This window comes from Chiloscyllium punctatum, chromosome 1, assembly GCF_047496795.1.
Source record: "Chiloscyllium punctatum isolate Juve2018m chromosome 1, sChiPun1.3, whole genome shotgun sequence".
Classification (NCBI taxonomy): Eukaryota; Metazoa; Chordata; class Chondrichthyes; order Orectolobiformes; family Hemiscylliidae; genus Chiloscyllium; species Chiloscyllium punctatum.
Window position 1 is genome coordinate 22,057,729 of NC_092739.1, and position 20,446 is coordinate 22,078,174.

The following is a 20,446-nucleotide window of genomic DNA, read 5'->3' on the forward strand; positions in this document are numbered from 1 at the left end:
AAATACAGGTAATACTTTTTGTAATGTATTCCACTTTGCAGACTGCAGAAGATAATACCTTCCAAAACAAAAAGTACATCAAAAGGAAAACTCTACCACTTATTGGTAATAAAAACTGAACAAGCTTCATGAAATATTTCTTTAACAATTTACTTTACCCCAAACTATTAGATGCAAATATGAAAATGAATACTTACCAATTTCATCAAGTCTAGGGATGTAATCAAGAGTTTTAATGCAATCAAGGTTCATTAATATTAAAATACTGTCAAGAAAATCTTAGTCATAGAGTTACAGATGTACAGCACAGAAACAGACCCTTTGTTCCAACTCATCAATGCTGACCAGATATCCTGAATTAATCTAGCCCCATTTGCCAGCACTTGACCCATATTCCTCTAAACCCTTCCTATCCATATATCCATCCAGATGCTTTTTAAATGTTGCAATTGTACCAGCCTCCACCAGTTCCTTTGACAGCTCATTCCATACACATATCATCCTATGCAAGAAAAGTTGCCCCTTTGGTCCCTTTTAAATCTTTCCCTGCTCACCCTAAACCCGTGCCCTCTAGTTCTGGACTCCTCCACCCCAGGGAAAAGACCTTGTCTATTTTCATCTATCCATGCCCCTCATGATTTTATAAACCTCTATATGGTCATCCCTCAGCCTCTGACGCTCCAGGGAAAACAGCCCAGCCCATTCTGCCTCAATATATATTTACCAAGAAATCAAATATAATAAATTGAAATCACCCAGAACATTGACAAAACCTAAAAGCTTCTGCAAATTAATCCAGTTTTAAGGGGAGTTTCTCTCATACCTAGACGACTGATTTTTAAGGATTATATACAAATCTGTGAAATCTGGTGTCTGTATTCATCAGATTTATAAATGATGATAAGTCAAACTGGTCCAAAACAATACAATTGCTGATACAAGGACAGGCTTTACATCACATGATGATGCAGTATTATATAGTGGGAACACAATGCACACTGCTTAAGTTACTGAAAAGGCAATTCAAATTGTGTCCCATTTGCTGTTTATAATATAAACATGTTGTTTTGGTGAATTTGTAAAACAATGATAGCCGGTCAAGTATGAAGAGGGGTCAGCTCCTTGGATTTCAGGAGGTGGAATTGCTCTTTTCAAATCTCAGATGTTTAAGTGACACAAGAGACTAAAACTGAGAGTGCAACACAGCTGATGAAAAATTTTAGCTCAGCCTAATAACCTCCCTTATAGCAAGAGATGATCAGGGGATACTTAGCAGAAACCCAGGATAAATAAGTCAACAGCTCTATCCTGAACTGAAAAGTTAGAGAAGGTTCGAGTTGTTGGGCTTCAGTTTATCTTATCTTCAATCCTCCCACTTCCTCCAAACCAAAGGAGTAGCCATGGGCACCCTCATGGACCCCAGCTATGCCTGCCTTTTCGTAGGATATGTGGAACAGTCCATCTTCCGCAGCTACACTGGCACCACTCCCCACCTTTTTCCTCCGCTACATCGATGACTGTATCTGCGCTGCCTCGTGCTCCCACGAGGAGGTTGAACAGTTCATCCACTTTACTAACACCTTCCACCCTGACCTCAAATTCACCTGGACCATCTCAGACTCCTCCCTCCCCTTCCTAGACCTTTCCATTTCTATCTTGGGCGACCGAATCAACACGGACATTTACTATAAACCGACCGACTCCCACAGCTACCTAGACTACACCTCCTCCCACCCTGCCCCCTGTAAAAATGCCATCCCATATTCCCAATTCCTTCATCTCCGCCGCATCTGCTCCCAGGAGGACCAGTTCCAAAACCGTACAACCCAGATGGCCTCCTTCTCCAAGGACCGCAATTTCCCCCCAGACGTGGTCGACGATGTCCTCCACCGCATTTCTTCCACTTCCCGCTCCTCTGCCCTTGAGCCCCGCCCCTCCAACCGCCACCAGGACAGAACCCCACTGGTCCTCACCTACCACTCCACCAACCTCCATGTACAGCGTATCATCCGCCGTCATTTCCGCCACCTCCAAACGGGCCCAACCATCAGGGATATATTTCTCTTCCCTCCCCTATCAGCGTTCCGAAAAGACCACTCCCTCTGTGACTCCCTCGTCAGGTCCACACCCCCCACCAACCCAACCTCCACTCCCGGCACCTTCCCCTGCAACCGCAAGAAATGCAAAACTTGCACCCACACCTCCCCCCCTTACTTCCCTCCAAGGACCCAAGGGATCCTTCCATATCCACCACTAATTCACCTACACCTCCACACACATCATCTATTGCATCCGCTGCACCCGATGTGGCCTCCTCTATATTGGGGAGACAGGCCGCCTACTTGCGGAACGTTTCAGAGAACACCTCTGGGACACCCGGACCAACCAACCCAACCACCCTGTAGCTCAACACTTCAACTCCCCCTCCCGCTCCACCAAGGACATGCAGGTCCTTGGACTCCTCCATCGCCAGACCATAGCAACACGACGGTTGGAGGAAGAGCGCCTCATCTTCCGCCTAGGAACCCTCCAACCACAAGGGATGAACTCAGATTTTTCCAGTTTCCTCATTTCCCCTCCCCCCACCTTGTCTCAGTCAAATCCCTCGAACTCAGCAACGCCTTCCTAACCTGCAATCTTCTTCCTGATCTCTCTGCGCCCACCCCACTCCGGCCTATCACCCTCACCTTGACCTCCTTCTACCTATCGCATTTCCAACGCCCCTCCCTCAAGTCCCTCCTCCCTACCTTTTATCTTAGCCTGCTGGACACACTTTCCTCATTCCTGAAGAAGGGCATATGCCCGAAACGTCTATTCTCCTGTTCCTTGGATGCTGCCTGACCTGCTGCGCTTTTCCAGCAACACATTTTCAGCTCACCCTTGAGATGTGTGTTTGGGCTCAATGACAGGCAAATTAATTTCTTAACTGATGGTAGCAATATGACCCTGCTTAAAGCTAAACCACACCAACGGCCACCAACCACCCCAGTGCCTCCAAATCACTTATACCGGGAACAGCTTGAGGATGTGTGTCTGTGTGCATCTCCCTACGTGAGAAAGATGGAGAACAAAGAGGGGGGTGTTGCTGCTAAGCGCTGATCAGGAAAGGTTCTGACCTGCTGGGAGCAGTCCTAAAACAAATGTATGTTAAAGATTTATTGCAACCACTGGAGACATCAACCCAAACTCTTACCTGACTGGTCCAATAGCTGCAAACCTCTCAACATGCACTGCTAACGGACGAAGATCAAAGCCAATTGTTAATATTGAAAATTATTTTAAGTTGTTCATAATTTTGAAAAGAGAGCACATCACCTTTTTTTTTGAAAAAGGTAAATACGTTTAACTAAAGATGGGAAAGATCATAAGAAAAACTCGGTAGTGCCAAATCTCCTAACAGCAGTAGGTCAGCACCAATCCACATCGATTGCAGCAGCTGACAAAAATGTCTCATCACCACCCACCATCTGAAGGGAAATTAGGAAAAGCCACCAAAGACATTGCAAGTCACACTTGCCATGAAATTAGTTTAAAAAAATACACAAAGGATTTTTCCATAGTTTCAAGGAATTGAGGGAACGTATTAACATAGATTGAGAGTAGTGCACAATTAATTATCATAAAACAAACCCTGTAGGAATGAAAATGGCATTTTCAGGAAGACAAGGTGCAGCTAGTGGAGTACCACAAGTATCCATGTTGGGTCTTGGCTACTTACAATCCACATCTTAAGCGAGGTGACCAAGTATAATACACCGTTCTGCTACAATGAATGTTTCTCAACGCAAATTCACTAAGGCAATTGATGAATTGGGGACGCTGTTTCAAAAGCACAAAGTTTTAAAACATGTGTTGGCTGTAATGTGATTACATCACCAACACTTTAAGCGTGGTTTCTAAAGCATGATTTTTCTATAACGTGGGGCTGCACCAGAATGCAACCATCACATTATAGAAGAACTGACTGTATAACCAAAACAAAGAAAACCAAAGATCCACAGATGCTGGAAAATCAGAAACATAAACAGAAATTGCTGGAAGACTGTAGCAGGCCTCCAAAAACATAGGAACATGGTGGCATGTTGAAGTGTCAGGCAACTTGAAGTTCAGGTCACCTTTGCAGAAAATGGGGTTTTGCAAAGTGGCCATCCTGCCTGTGTTTGGTCTCCCAGTTTAGAGGTGACCACGTGAGTTGTGAATACATACTGTTTAAATAATTACCACTTCACTTGCATGGTGTGGCTGGGGCTTTGGAATGATAAGGTGCGAGGAGGTAAGCAGGCAGACATTACACCTTCTGCAAAATGCAGTGATGGCCATGAGGTGGTGTTGGGAATGGAGAATGAAGGGCTTTTGTCCGAAACGTCAATTTTTCTACTGCTCGGATGCTGCCTGAACTGCTGTGCTTTTCCAGCACTACTCTAATCCAGAATCTGGGTTCCAGAATCTGGGTTCCAGCATCTGTAGTCATTGTTTTTACCTTGGGAATGGAGGAGTTCACCAGAACGTCCCAGAGGGAACGGTCCTTGTGGAACATTCTCAAGGAAGGAGAGAGGAAGTGCATATCTAGTCATGACATCCTGCTGGAGGTGACAAATAGTGGCTTACAATTCTTTGTGTGTGGATGCTGGTGGGGTGATAAGTGCCTACCACTATCATTGTTGTAGGAGGGAAGCGAATGGGTGAGGGCAGAAACGCAGGAGATGGGCAAACATGGCTAAGGGCCCTGTTGACCACAGTTAATACATTGCATCTGTTCTGAGAATGCCATCTTCTATAGGGGAAAGAGGCAAAACAATGACTGATGCTGGAATCCAAGGTAAACATGCAGGAGGCTGGAAGAACACAGCAAGCCAGGCAACAATGGGAGGTGAAGAAGTGTAACGTTCGGAGTGTAACCCTTCAACGACTTCTGTAGGGGAGCCTCAGAAACATCCACCTTCTTCCCAAACTAAGAATTCTCCATTAGCCCATTCACCTCCCCCTCTGCAAGCTTGTATTCAGCATAAGTACCACTTTTTCAATGCTGCTAACAGTTCTGAAGAGTCATCAGGCCCAAAACATGAACTCTGCTTTCTTCCCACAGATGCAAAGCTTCTCCAGCAATTTCTGTTTTGATCAACTAAACCAGTCTCACCTCACAACATATTCAGACCTACCTGTGGACATCAATAGTTTCCAGTAGGTGGAAAGTAACCCAAGCCCACAGCAGCATCACGTGGTTACAGAATACCATGATTCCAATGAAGAAGCCTGCTCCATGGAGAATGGTCTCCAGTGGATGAGCATATTCAGCTTGCATGCCAAACGGGGACTAGAAGAAAACATTTCAAATCAATAGAGTTTGGTAAACTTACATTTTTTGTACAGATAGACAACCTTTTATCCAAAAAGCTCTAAAGTCCAAAGGTTTTTTTGTAACATTTTGTCCCCCCCCCATTAACAAGTTGTTTGGCTTGCAACCAGTTAACCCAAATCCATACCCAAACAATGTGTGTCACTCAGATGCGACATGTGGGGTGTGACCCAGCACTGGCAGGCCTCAATTCTGTTTCAGGGCCTGTTGTACTCACAGTAAGTCTGTCTTTTGGGAAGTTTTTTTTAAATTTCACCAAACTGTCACTTAATCTGAAATTCGAAAAATTCTGAATTCCGAAAACCAGTTGGTCCCGAGCATTTCGGAGAAAGGATTGTGCACCTGTACTAAGAAAATGAGAAGAATCATTTGTCTCATTAACGCAATTCCACTCTGATATGCAATATCTAACTTTAAAATCAAGGAAATGTTCTGCAACACCTTTTGACTCAAGGGCAGATCTTGCAAAGTTTTGCTCATCTATTTGTATATTTACCTCTGTCTAACAATTTGATTTCTGTACATAATGCGGCTTTTAATATCCCTGTGGTAGTGTCCCTACCTCTACATCAGTAGAGGCACATTGAAGTCCCAGCCATGATGTGATCATCATGCATCTGTATTAGAATATATCCAAACAGGACAATAAAAGAAATAAGTTTCACAAAATGTTTACTACTGTGGTTGTATGTGCTTGGATAAGCACATATGTATGAACATGCACATAAATTGTCACAAAGTCTGATATATCTTGAAACATTTTTGCACATGCCTTGGTAATTTTGCATTGATAGGTCAAGTTAAATAATCTGAAGTCTAATTGTTTTACATATATTACTCGATTGACAATGGAGTCAAATGTTATGGGAGTAGAGAGGGAAGCAGAGTGAAAGTTGGATCAGCCATGATCTTATTGATTGGTGGAGAATGCTAAAATGGGCCACTCCTGCTCCTAATTCTTACGCTCTTTGCATCTTTCTGCAAGTTAGGAAGATGCATGTAACTTCAGTGCAATTATATGAAAGAAAACCTCAAAGTGAAGCTTCTTGATAAGAAGTTCCACAGTAGCAATATCAGGATTAAATAAAGCAGCTCAGTTTCTTATACAGATGTAAGAACCGGCATTGTTACCAAAGACTCATTTTGATGTATGTTGGAAACTGACAAATTCATTACCACTAACCAATCAGTTCCTCCACAGTTTGGCAAAACTAATATCATTAGTGACATTAATAATACCTTACAGTTGGAAGCTAGAAAGAATGGTTATACCCCATGTAACAAAAGACTAGTTTAGTTGCATTTTGAACCAAATGCAGGAGTGTTTGGAAAAGCCAATGAGCCACTTAGAAAATTAACTTTTTCCACACAATTTGCAAAAACATAAGTCTAAAAAAAAAAGATGCCTCACTAAATTCTCAAGGGCAACTAGGAATGATTAATAAAAGGCTGTATCAACGTTAACCATTAATAGAAAGGAAATTTCTAAAACGCAATGAGATTTTTCTGTCTTGTCAAAGATCCCAGTACCAAGGATTGAATTACATACTTTAAAACAGACAACACATTGACGTATTCGAGAAAGTTAAAAAAAGTTCGCCAAAGCACTGATGAACCAGCATCAATTCGTAAATCTTGCAAACTGAAGTCCAACATTTGAAATGGAGCAAGAAGTTGCGCAAATTCAAATTAGCAAAACCAAAGTTTTGGAAAAAGGTCGCATTGCAGCCTTAGAGTTACAGGGAACGTTCTGAATATTAAGAGGACAGTTTGCTCTCATCTTTTGATAAACTCTTCAAATCAAACAGCATAGAATTGCAGATAATTAAGAAAAACAATATGCTTGGAACTAACCGAAAAATCATGGTGCACCTTGTGAACATATTTGTAGATTCTCCGGTGATGTAACAATCTGTGCAAGAAATAATGCCAGGTATCCTCAACAACTGCACAACCAAGGCACTGAGCCAGCAGCACGTACCTGGAGATTCACAGAATATAGTTAGGAACATACTCTCCTGTCAATTTAAATGGATAGAGCCAAAGACAATAATCAAAAGTTTAGAAGAACTGTGCAAAAACAAATCGTAAGTAACAATTGATGATGTGCCAAATACTGTGGTGTAAGGATAACCTCATATAATCCAAAACCAATTATTACAACTTGGAGACATGCAGTCCACATTAATGGTCCATTTGACTTCACATTTCAACACTTTTAAAAATGTGAAAAAAGTATGCAAGGACAATAGACAGCCCATCTGTGCAGATCTCCACAGCAAAATGTCACCAACACTTACTGCCTTATTCACAACTTCAGGAGTCAAAGAAGATGATATTACCAAGCATGCAGAATGAACATGTAAATGATAAATTAATTTCAATATGATTGGTACGTGCATAGGAAGGGTTTAGACGGATATGGACCAAATGCTGGCAAATGGAACTAAATCAGTTTAGGATATCTGGTTGGCATAGACAAGTTGGTCCGTGGGGTTTGTTTTGGTACTGTACAACTGACTCTATAAATTATTTTTTTAAATGTAATATAATACATAAAAGTGTTTAGTCTGAGTGAACCATATTGTTTGGAATACAAGGTGACTAACTTCAGAAAATGGCCCTCATGCTGTACATTCGGTTGTAGTGCAGCCCATTCTTCGAAAAAAAAAATAAATTAACCCGAACAAAATCCATCTGCGATTTCACCACCTCTCACTCTTGTTTACTCTTTCAACAAATTTATTTTCAGAGGGTGTGACTGTGTCACAAAAAAGTAGAGTTTTTTTTTAAACAACTATTTCCACAAAAATTAAGATCCTCCCTAACCTTTTTTCTGAGGTGCTTCAAAATACCAGGTTTACTTACAACTAGTCGCCATATTTTGCTCCCTAGTGGCACAACTAATATCTGACCCAGGAGGTGGTGATTCATGTTCCACACTAGATACCAGAGGCAAAAACACGGACACACAGCAGAACATATCATTGCACATACTGGCTTGCCAGATGGGAGATTAAATGGAGGGCCTAGCTACCTCTCTGTCAATCCAAAAAAATGTATGGCACCATTCAAAGTTGAGCTGGGCATTTCTTTCTAGTGTCATGGCCAACATGTATCCATCAATCAATATAACTCAAACACAAAATCTTGGCATTATTTTCTTGCAGTTTCTGGTCCTAATTGTGTTAATTGGTTGCCACATTTTTCTATACTACAACAATTAATACAATTCAATATTCAATTAGCTGTAAAGCTCTTCTGGATGTTCTGTGGATATAAGGTCAGCATTCTAGTAAAACAGCAATTTTAACTACAAATAGAAATTGGACAATTAAAACAAACTACCTCCCAAAAAGTACAGCAAGTACAATACTACCATCTTGGCATAGACTTCCAGGTGTAAGGGATGTTGAAGTACTCAGTGAAATAATAAGTGCCACAAATCACTGGTAACTGAAATGATTGAAGAGTAACACTTTGAAACATTTCCATTGTTGTTCCCACGTTTCTGGCTTGTCCTGGAAAGGAAAGGAACAGATGTAGATGTGATTTAAATCTCAAAAGAATCTTACATGAAGAAAAACTTACATTAAAAAAATTAAAACAATCTTTAATGATTGCTTACCTCTTGAACCGAATAGCAAAAGGTTCTAATGCACAGTAGGTAACAAATAGCATCTGACAATGTAGACAGTACATAAAGCTTCACACATTGAGTTATTATCCTCACCACAAAGTGTCCAAAGATATTGCTAATGGAGTTTACAGCAATTCGATGCCATATGTCTGAGGTTATTACAACTGGTGACATGCAGTCCACATTAATGGTTTATTTGATTTCACATTTCAACGTTTTTAAACATGTGAAAAGTATGCAAGGACAATAGACAGCCCATCTGTGCAGATCTCCACAGCAAAATGTCACCAATACTTACTGCCATATTCACAACTTCAGGAGTCAAGGAAGATGATATTAATAAGCATGCAGAATGAACATGTAAATGATAAATGAATTTCAGTATGATGGGTAGGTGCATAGGAAGGGTTTAGATGGATATGAACCAAATGCTGGCAAATGGAACTAGATCAGTTTAGGATATCCAGTTGGCACAGACAAGTTGGCCGGTAGGGTTAGTTTCGGTACTGTATAACTGAGTCTATGAATGTGAGATGTTATATTTTAGTAGTTAAGTAGGGTCACATGCTCCTTGGAAAATTAAATGGCGTTTTGGTGGGGTTGAGGGAGGCAGTGGGTGAAGGTGAAAGGATAGATAAGGAATTTAGGAGTATAATAAAAAATGAATAGCAGCAGCATTACAGTTAACAAGACCACACATAACACAAACAAAACAAAACACGATCTGGAAAGGAATACCAGACCTAAAAACCTGAATAGTTAGATAAAACCAATTTGGAATCTCATCAAGAATACTGTGCAAGATTCAGAATCCCATATTACAGCAGGCATAAAATTACTGCAAGTTCTTTAATTGGTCAGAGTATTGAGTACAAGAGTTGGGAGGTCATGTTGCGGCTGTACAGGACATTAGTTAAGCCACTGTTGGAATATTGCTTGCAATTCTGGTCTCCTTCCTATCGGAAAGATGTTGTGAAACTTGAAAGGGTTCAGAAAAGATTTACAAGGATGTTGCCAGGGTTGGAGGATCTGAGCTACAGGGAGAGGCTGAACAGGCTGGGGCTGTTTTCCCTGGAACGTCGGAGGCTGAGGGGTGACCTTATAGAGGTTTATAAAATTATGAGGGGCATGGATAGGATAAATAGACAAAGTCTTTTCCCTGGGATGGGGGAGTCCAGAACTAGAGGGCATAGTTTTAGGGTGAGAGAGGAAAGATATAAAAGAGACCTAAGGGGCAACGGTTTCATGCAGAGGATGGTACATGTATGGAATGAGCTGCCAGAGGATGTGGTGGAGGCTGGTACAATTGCAACATTTAAGAGGTATTTGGATGGATATATGAATAAGAAGGGTTTGGAGGGATATGGGCAGGTGGGACTAGATTGGGTTGGGATATCTGGTTGGCATGGACGGGTTGGACCGAAGGATCTGTTTCCATGCTGTACATTTCTATGACTCTAGAACAGTAATGATTGCCACATTACTAGACTAGTAAACCAGAGAGCTGAACTAATAACCCAGAAATGCAAGTTCAAATCCTACCCTGGAAACTGGGGAATTTAAATTCAGCTATTCAAACAAAATCTTAAATTAAAAAAAAACTGGAATCAGTAATGGTGACGAAATGATTGGATTGTCATAAGAACCCAATTGCTTCAACAAAGTGCTTTCCAGGAGAAAATCTGGCTCCTTTGCTCAATCACACCAAGTGCATCATGGGCTTTCCATCCCACTATTTGCGGTTGCACCTTTTGCCTCCCAGACTTTGCAATTCCTTTAAGTACCTCTTCATTTTAAACCTTCTTCTGTGAAGAAATTTTTAAATTACCTTTCTTAATATCACAAGAAAAATATACGTAGTTATTGGTGAGTACAGAAGTCAATTATTACTGAAAAAAAAAACTTGTCAAATCTTTGTTTTCCATTTGCCAGAATGCTCGGAAACAGGAGGAGGTGCGGTTTAGTTGGCAAGTGGACTTTGATTGAGGTGCCGCAGTGGTGAGGTGCTGCAGTGTGGACCCGTAAATGACCAATGTTTGTTTGCATTTAAACAAGGCATTTGACTCTGCTTGGTCAAACAACGTAGGCAAAAGGGAGGACTGCAGATGCTGGAAACCAGAGTTTAGATCAGAGTGGTGCTGGAAAAGCACAGCAAGTCAGGCAGCATCCGAGGAGCAGGAAAATTGATGTTTCGGGCAAAAGCCCTTCATCAGGAATAGAGGCAGGGTGCCTGCAGAGTGGAGGGGTAAAATGGGCGGGAGGGGTGGAAAAGAGGTGCTGGGGGGAAAGTACCAAAAGGGTACAATAGGTGAATGGGGATGATAGGTCAGAGGGGAGGGTGGTGAAGCGGATAGCTGCGAAGGGAGCTATTGTCAGGTAGGACAGGTCATGAGGACAGTGCTGAGCTGGAAGGTTGGAACTGGGGTGAGGTGCTGGGGGGGGGGGGGGGGGGTGAGGGGAAATAAGGTCAAGTAATGTGTTATTTCTGTTTGTAAAGAAAACCACATTGAACGTAATATAGAACTTGCATATCAATAGCAATGATGCACTCATTAAATCATTTGACATTGCTAGTCTATGCACCAGCTTACCTTTCAAGGAATTTGTACTGTAAATGTCACACCATAGCTAATTAGACTAGCCATGACTTTGTGAATAAGCATCCATCGAACTTAGAACAGTTGAGTTCAGTTTTAATGACACCCATATGCCCAGATAGATAGTGCTTTCATGGGATCCTACCCCAGGCCAGCTCTTGCAACATTGCTAGGTTCCATAAGAAATGGATCCTTGCTGGAATGACACCTAACCTCCTAGTTCTTGCATATTTCTGGCATCCAATAATATGCTAGCCATATTTTAACTGCAACCGCTTTAAGATTTTCCTTTCATATTTTCAACTGTTGTCCACTGCAAGTCTACACTCACTAGTCAACATACCCATTGGGATGCTTACAGAGCCAACTGTTCTAAGACTGGCCTTATTGCCAACCTGGTAAGTAAGCGGTGATTCATTTGCAAACTGGTCCCTGAAATAAGGTACATGAAAGCCATCCTGTAAGAAAATAACTACCACAGTATGTTGTGAAACGCTTGAACAAGTCAAGGCCACCACTTCAAAAGTGCCCAGTGTACTTACAATTACCCTGGAGGTATCTCAAAGGGTTGTGCAATAGAACATAGAACAGTATGGCACAGTACAGGCCCTACAGCCCACAATAATGAGTAAAGCATTTATCTTAATCTATGATCAAACTAACCTACATAACCCTCAATTTATTGCCGACATGTGCTTGTCCAGCAGTCGCTTAAATGTCCCTAATGTCTCTCACCTTACTACCACTACTGGCAGTGCATTCCACTCACCCACCACACTCTGCGTAAAGAGCCTACCTCTGACATCTCCCCCATATTTCCTCCAATCACCTTAAAATTATGACCCCTTGTGACAGCCATTTCTGCCCTGGGGAAAAGTCTCTGGCTATCCACTCTATCTATGCCTCTCACTACCATGTACACCCCTATTAAGTCACCTCTCTTCCTTCTTCTCTCCATTGTGAAAAGCCTGAGCTCACTCAACCTCTCTTCATAAGGCAAGTCCTCCAATCCAGGCAGCACCCTGGTAAATCTCCTCTGCACTCTCTCTCTAAAGCATCTACATCCTTCCTGCAATGAGGCCACCAGAACTGGACACACTATTCTAAGTGCGGTCTAACCACGGTTTTATAAAGCTGCAACAAAATGTCACGGCTATTAAACTCATTCCCCCTGTTAATGAAAGCCAAAACACCATATGTCTTCTTAACAACCCTACCAACTTAAATGGCAACTTTGAGGGATCTATGGATGTGGACCCCAAGATCCCGCTGTTCCTCCACACTGCCAAGAATCCTGCCTTTAACTCTGCATTCAGTATTCAAATTTGGCCTTCCAAATTGAATCACTTCACATTTATCCAGTTTGAATTCCATCGACCACTTCTCAGTCCAATAGACAATAGACAATAGACAATACACAATAGGTGCAGGAGTAGGCCATTCAGCCCTTCGAGCCTGCACCGCCATTCACTATGATCATGGCTGATCATTCCTAATCAGTATCCTCTTCCTGCCTTATCTCCATAACCCTTGATTCCACTATCTTTAAGAGCTCTATCCAATTCTTTCTTAAATGAATCCAGAGACTGGGCCTCCACTGCCCTCTGGGGCAGAGCATTCCACACAGCCACCACTCTCTGGGTGAAGAAGTTTCTCCTCATCTCTGTCCTAAATGGTCTACCCTGTATTTTTAAGCTGTGTCCTCTGGTTCGGCACTCACCCATCAGCGGAAGCATGTTTCCTGCAGCCAGAGTGTCCAATCCTTTAATAATCTTATATGTCTCAATCAGATCCCCTCTCAGTCTTCTAAACTCAAGGGTATACAAGCCCAGTCGCTTCAGTCTTTCAGCGTAAGGTAATCCTGCCATTCCAGGAATTGACCTAGTGAACCTACGCTGCACTCCCTCAATAGCCAGAATGTCTTTCTCAAATTTGGAGACCAGAACTGCACACAGTACTCCAGGTGTGGTCTCACCAGGATCCTGTACAACTGCAGAAGCACCTCTTTGCTTCTATACTCAATTCCTCTTGTTATGAAGGCCAGCATGCTATTAGCCTTCTTCACTACCTGCTGTACCTGCATGCTTGCCTTCATTGACTAGTATACAAGAAAACCCAGATCTCTCTGTACTGCCCCTTTACCTAAATTGATTCCATTGAGGTAGTAATCTGCCTTCCTGTTCTTGCCAAAGTGGATAACCATACATTTATCCACATTAAACTGCATCTGCCATGCTTCTGCCCACTCACCTAACTTGTCCAGGTCACCCTGTGATCTCCTAACATTTCACCCTGCCACCCAGTTTTGTATCATCAGCAAATTTGCTAATGTTATTGCTAATACCATCTTCTATATCATTAACATATATTGTAAAAAGCTGCCCCCTGCGGTACCCCACTGGTCACTCCGAAATGGGAGCCGTTTATCACTACCCTTTGTTTCCTATCAGCCAACCAATTTTCAATCCAATCTAGTACTTTGCCCCCAATACCATGCGCCCTAATTTTGCTCACTAACCTCTTGTGTGGGACTTTATCAAAAGCTTTCTGAAAGTCCAGGTACACTACATCTACTGGATCTCCCTCGTCCATCTTCAGAGTTACATCCTCAAAAAATTCCAGAAGATTAGTCAAGCATGATTTCCCCTTCATAAATCCATGCTGACTCCGTCCTATCCTGTTACTACTATCCAAATGTGCCGTAATTTCATCCTTTATAATAGACTCCAGCATCTTTCCCACCACGGAGGTCAGACTAACTGGTCTATAATTTCTTGCTTTCTCTCTCCCACCTTTCTTAAAAAGTGGTATAACATTAGCCACCCTCCAATCCTCAGGAACCGACCCAAAATCTATCGAACTCTGGAAAATAATCATCAGCGCATCCACGATTTCCCGAGCCACCTCCTTCAGTACCCTGGGATGCAGGCCATCAGGTCCCGGAGACTTATCAACCTTCAGACCTAACAGTCTCTCCAACACCAAATCCTGGCAAATAGAAATTCCCTTAAGTTCAGGTCCTTCAGCCACTGTTACCTCAGGGAGATTGCTTGTGTCTTCCCCAGTGAACACAGATCTGAAGTACCCATTTAATTCTTCTGCCATTTCTTTGTTCCCCGGAATATATTCCCCTGTTTCTGTCTTCAAGGGCCCAATTTTAGTCCTAACCATTTTTTTGCCTTGGACATACCTAAAAAAGCTTTTACTATCCTCCTTTATATTATTGGCCAGTTTACCTTCGTACCTCATTTTTCCTCTGCGTATTTCCTTCTTAGTAATCCTCTGTTGCTCTTTAAAAGCTTCCCAGTCCTCAGTTTTCCCACTTATCTTTGCTTTGTTATACTTTTTCTCTTTTAACTTTATAGGTTTCTTAACTTCCCTCGTCAGCCACAGCCGCCCATGCCTCCTCCTGGGATCTTTCTTCCTTTTAGGAATGAACTGATCCTGCAACTTCTGCATTATACAAAGAAATATCCGCCATTGTTCCTCCACGGTCATTCCTGATAAGGTATTGCACCATTGAACGTTGGCCAACTCCTCCCTCATAGCTCCATAGTTCCATTTATTCAACAGAAGTACTGTCACTTCCGACTGTACCCTCTCCCTCTCAAATTGCAGATTGAAGCTTAATGTATTATGGTCACTACTTCCCAATGGCTCCATCACTTCGAGGTCTCTGACCAATTCTGGTTCGTTACACAATACCAGATCCAGAATTGCCTTCTCCCTGGTCGGCTCCAGCACCAGCTGCTCTGAGAATCCATTTCTGAGGCACTCCACAAAGTCTCTTTCTTGAGGTCCAATACCATGCTGATTCCCCCAGTCTACCTGCATACCCAGCTCTGCATCCTGTCAATGTCCTGTTGTAGCCTACAACAGCCCTCAACATGATCTACAACAATAGGTGAAGCTAGCTGTTTTACACTATTATGCAGTGGCCACAATTGGTCCTCATCGCTAACAAGATGCTGCAGTCAAGACAAAAAGGCATTCTGCCTATCACAGAAATGCAGTATATGAATTTCACTGCCATATTTGATTTATAAAGCTACATAGCAGATATGCACTGTGGATTTGATTAGATTACTTACAGTGTGGAAACAGGCCCTTCGGCCCAACAAGTCCACACCAACCCGACGAAGCGCAACCCATCCAGACCCACTCTCCTACATTTACCCCTTCACCTAACACTACCGGCAATTCAGCATGGCCAATTCACCTAACCTGCACATTTTTGGACTGTGGGAGGAAACCCACGCAGACACGGGGAGAATGTGCAAACTCCACACAGTCAGTCGCTTGAGGCGTGAATTGAACCCGGGTCTCTGGCGCTGTGAGGCAGCAGTGCTAACCACTGTGCCACCGTGCCGCCCACTAAATGTCCTGAAGACTTGATACGTAAGCACAATTACTTTATTACAAAATGAAACGTATATTAGAAATTACATTCTTTAGAACTTGGGATTCATGTAAATTATTCTCTTTCAAAACATATACAAATTACATCAGGAAGCTATTCCAAAGTCATATGCACAAAGGAAGACAAAGACTTAACCACTGCTGGCTGATCTAGAGCCTGCATCGCCGCAAATTGTATTGATCTGCGTTGATCAGACCTACCTGGCAGAATATTACAGTCATTTCATCATAAAATGAGATCAAAATGAGCCGACCAAAATTGAAAATGTGTATGTGACAAGGATGGTATAAATAATCAGCTTGGATTTGGGTCCAGGGCCTATGATTTGCAGATGGATACAGGAAGTGAGTGGAGCCTAATCAGCCAGGTCAGATCCTACATTGTTGACAGAATAGGAAGTATACCACACAGTCAGTAAGACCTGTGTCCGAGTCCCACCTGTTCCAAAAGATGTGTCAGGTTGGTTTGAGAGAGGCCAAACAGAAACCAGAGAAACACCACCTTATTTTTCACCAGGGAAGCTTACAGCCAAATGGCCTCAACATTGACTATACCAGCTTCCAAATCCCTCATTCCCCAGCCTTATCCCATGTCTAGCTCCACCCATCCTCCTCACCTCTCTGCCCTATCCTAACCTGTCCATCTTCCTACTCACCTATCCATTCCACCTTTCCCACTGACCAATCACAATAACCCCCGACCAGCATCCCATCCACCCTTCCCTCAGACCCACCCCCTCCATCTATACATCTGGGCTCCCTCCCCAGTCCATTTGGCTGAAACGTTGATTTTCCTGCTCTTCCGATGCTGTCTGACCTGCTGTGCTTTTCCAGCTCCACATCTATTGTGTCTGGCTTCCAGCATTTGCAGTCCTTACTGTCTCCAGGTCGTTTAAAAATTCCTATCTCTGAACACATGGATTAGAAAATACTTACTGCAGTCAGTGAGGCTCTTGTGGAACTGTGATAGCATTTGTAACTTTGGGCCAGGTTTGCCAGAGATGCGTAATCTATAAAAATGAAAAACAGTAGTAGACCCAAAACAGATGCTTGCAGTACACCATTAGTAATTGAACTTCAGAATGAATATTTCCCATCAATAACCACCTTCTGTCTTCTTTCAGCTAGCCAATTTCTAAGCCAAACCGCTAAATCACCTTCAATCTCATGCCTCTATTTTGAGCAACAGCCTAACATAGGAAACCTTATCAAGCACCTTACTGGAATCCATATACCCCACAATCGCTTTACCCTCAACCACATGTTTGGTCATCATCTCAAAGTCAATAAGGTTTGTGAGGCACAACCTGCCCTTTACAAAACTTTGTTGACTATCCCTAATCAACATATTCCTCTCTAGATGATTATAGATCTTCTCTCTCTCATAAGCTTTTCCAACACTTCACCCACAACCAAAGTAAGGCTCACTGGTCTGTAATTACCAGGGTTGTCTCTACTCCCCTTCTGGAACAAGGGGACAACATTTGCCATCCTCCAGTCTTCCAGCACTATTCCTCTAGACAAATTATGACATAAAGATCAAAACCAAAGGCTCTACAATCTCCTCCCTGGCTTCCCAGAGAATCCTATGCAACGTATCTATTTTCACACTTTCCAGAATTGGTAACACCACCTCCTTGCGAACATCAATCCCATCTAGTCTAGTAGCCTGTATCTTAGTATCCTCCTCAACAACATTGCCTTTTTCCAGTAAGAATAGTGATGAAAAATATTCATTTAGCACTTCCCCTATCTCCTCAGACTCCATGCACAATTTCCCACTACTATCCTTGATTGGCTCTAATCTTTCTCTAATTACTCTTTTTTTCCCCCTGATGTACTTACAGAAAGCTTTAGGGTTTTCCTTCATCCTGCCTGCTAACGACTTCTCATGCCCCCTCCTGGCTCCTCTTAGCTCGCTCTTTAGGTCTTTCCTGGCTGACATGTAACTCTCAAGTGCCCTAACTGAGCCTTCACATCTCATCCTAACAAGCCGCCTTCTTCCTCTTGATAAGAAATTCAACTTCTTTAGTACACCGTGGCTCCCTTGTTCAACGACTCCCTCCCTGCCTGACAGATAGATACTTATCAAGGACATGCAGTCTCTGTTCCTTGAATAAACTCCACATTTCAATTGTGCCCATCCCCTGCAGTTTTCTTCCCATCCTATGCATTCTAAATCTTGTCTAGTCACATCATAATTGCCTTTCCCCCAGCAATAACTCTTGTCCTGCATTATATACACCTATCCCTTTCCATCACTAAAGTAAACATAACCAAATTGTGGTCACTATCACCAAAGTTCTCACCTACCTCCAAATCTAACACCTGGCTAGGTTCATTTCTGAGTACCAAATCTAAATGTGGCCTCGCCCCGTATTGGCCTATTTACATGCTGTGTCAGCAATAAATCCTGCATACATTGGATAAAGACAGACCCAAGTAAAATATTCGAACTATAGGATTTCCAGTCAAAAACTCAACCTCTAATTGTAGCCAGTTTTTCTTGATAGAAAGAATGATCATAATCATGCAGCCAAAATTATATAATTTTCAATATGTGTGATGGTTTATAGGAGACAACGTGCATAATACAAATTGCATCGCACCAGTATCTTCCCCTTAGTATAAAAACGACAAGCAGTAGAAATGTATAGAGTCATAGAGACGTACAGCATGGAAACAGACCCTTCGGTCCAACCCGGGCATGCCAACCAGATATCCCAACCCAATCTAACCCCACCTGCCAGCACGCGGCCTATATCCCTCCAAATCCTTCCTATTCATATACCCATCCAAATGCCTCTTAAATGTTGCAATTATACCAGCCTCCACTACTTCCTCTGGCACCTCATTCCATACAGGTACCACCGTCTGCATGAAAAGGTTGCCCCTTAGGTCTCTTTTATATCTTTCCCCTCTCACCCTAAACCTATGCCCTCTAGTTCTGGACTCCCCGATCCCAGAGAAAAGACTTTGTCTACTTTTGCTATCCATGCCCCTCATAATTTTGTAAACCTCGAAACAGTCACCCCTCAGCCTCCGACGCTCCAGGGAAAACAGCCCCAGCCTGTTCAGCCTCTCCTTGTAGCTCAAATCCTCCAACCCTGGCAACTTCCTTGTAAATCTTTTCTGAACCTTTTCAAGTTTCACAACATCTTTCTGATAGGAAGGAGACCAGAATTGCACGCAGTATTCCAACAGTGGCCTAACCAATGTCCTGTACAGCCGCAACATGACCTCCCAACTCCTGTACTCAATACTCTGACCAATAAAGGAAAGCATACCATACGCCTTCTTCACTATCCTATCCACCTGCGACTCCACTTTCAAGGAGCTATGAACCTGCACTCCAAGGTCTCTTTGTTCAGCAACACTCCCTAGGACCTTACCATTAAGTGTACAAGTCCTGCTAAGAGTTGCTTTCCCAAAATGCAGTACCTCGCATTTATCTGAATTAAACTCCATCTGCCACTTCTCAGCCCATTGGCCCATCTGATCCAGATCCTGTTGTAACCTTCTTCGCTGTCCACTACACCTCCAATTTTGGTGTCATCTGCAAACTTACTAACTGCACCTCCTATGCTTGCATCCAAATCATTTATGTAAGTGACAAAAAGTAGTGGACCCAGCATCGATCCTTGTTGCACTCCACTGGTCACAGGCCTCCAGTCTGAAAAACAATCCTCCACCACCACCCTCTGTCTTCTACCTTTGAGCCAGTTCTGTATCCAAATGGCTAGTTCTCCCTGTATTCCACAAAAAAATAGCAATCACATGTCTTTTTCTCAATGGCTTTAAATAATTATATTATTGATTTGCTTTCGATTAGAATTTCTTTCCAAGAGAATAAATATTACAAGGCCAACTCTCTTCAAAAAGGAGTGAAAAAGCGCAGTGTTGTGCAATAACAGAAACATCATAGTCCAGTCTGCTACCGCCCCCGAACCCTTTCACCTACCTGCTGGATTTTATATTTCTGCATGTCAGGTATGCATTGAAAGATGAACCCGGGCAGACAGAAAAGGAAATAGACGAGTTCGTGAACAAGTAGCGAGCCCTATGTTGCAATCTGAAACTTGGTGTAATTATTCAGCATGTAGTCCCAGGCGCTATGGAAAGGTCCCCGAAGCGGGTTCGCAGGAAACATAGAGCGCACAGCCAGGTAGGCTGAGCTCAGGATAGCTCCAGCCGTGATATCCATCGCTGCAGGCGCTGGACCGCGAGCACAGACACCAGGGACTGTTCCCAGAGCGCGTGCCCCACCGCTCAGCTGTTCCATGCCATCAGCTGTTACCACACACTCCGCCGCCCATTGGCCGCCGGCGGAACTTCGCAAGGCAACACAAGCCGTTGATTGGCCGAGCGGGTGGACAAGCGCCGCGAGACGGCAGGCCGTAACCAATAGCAGAAGGCGAGCAGCGCTCATATCGC

The 20,446-nt window shown here is 42.9% G+C and overlaps 1 protein-coding gene across 1 annotated transcript in view; it reads right to left on the minus strand.

Moving 5' to 3' along the window:
* Positions 1-20,211, minus strand: part of LOC140480765 (methylsterol monooxygenase 1-like) — a 55,666-nt gene extending 35,455 nt beyond the window's left edge. The window contains exons 1-5 of the mRNA XM_072576153.1: positions 19,974-20,211; positions 16,949-17,022; positions 8,736-8,877; positions 7,211-7,337; positions 5,160-5,314 (exon numbers count right to left, since the gene is read on the minus strand). Coding sequence (XP_072432254.1) covers positions 5,160-5,314; positions 7,211-7,337; positions 8,736-8,877; positions 16,949-16,985 — 461 coding nt within the window. The 5' untranslated portion in view covers positions 16,986-17,022; positions 19,974-20,211. The remainder of the gene's footprint in view (positions 1-5,159; positions 5,315-7,210; positions 7,338-8,735; positions 8,878-16,948; positions 17,023-19,973) is intronic.
* Between the last annotated feature and the right edge of the window lie 235 nt (positions 20,212-20,446).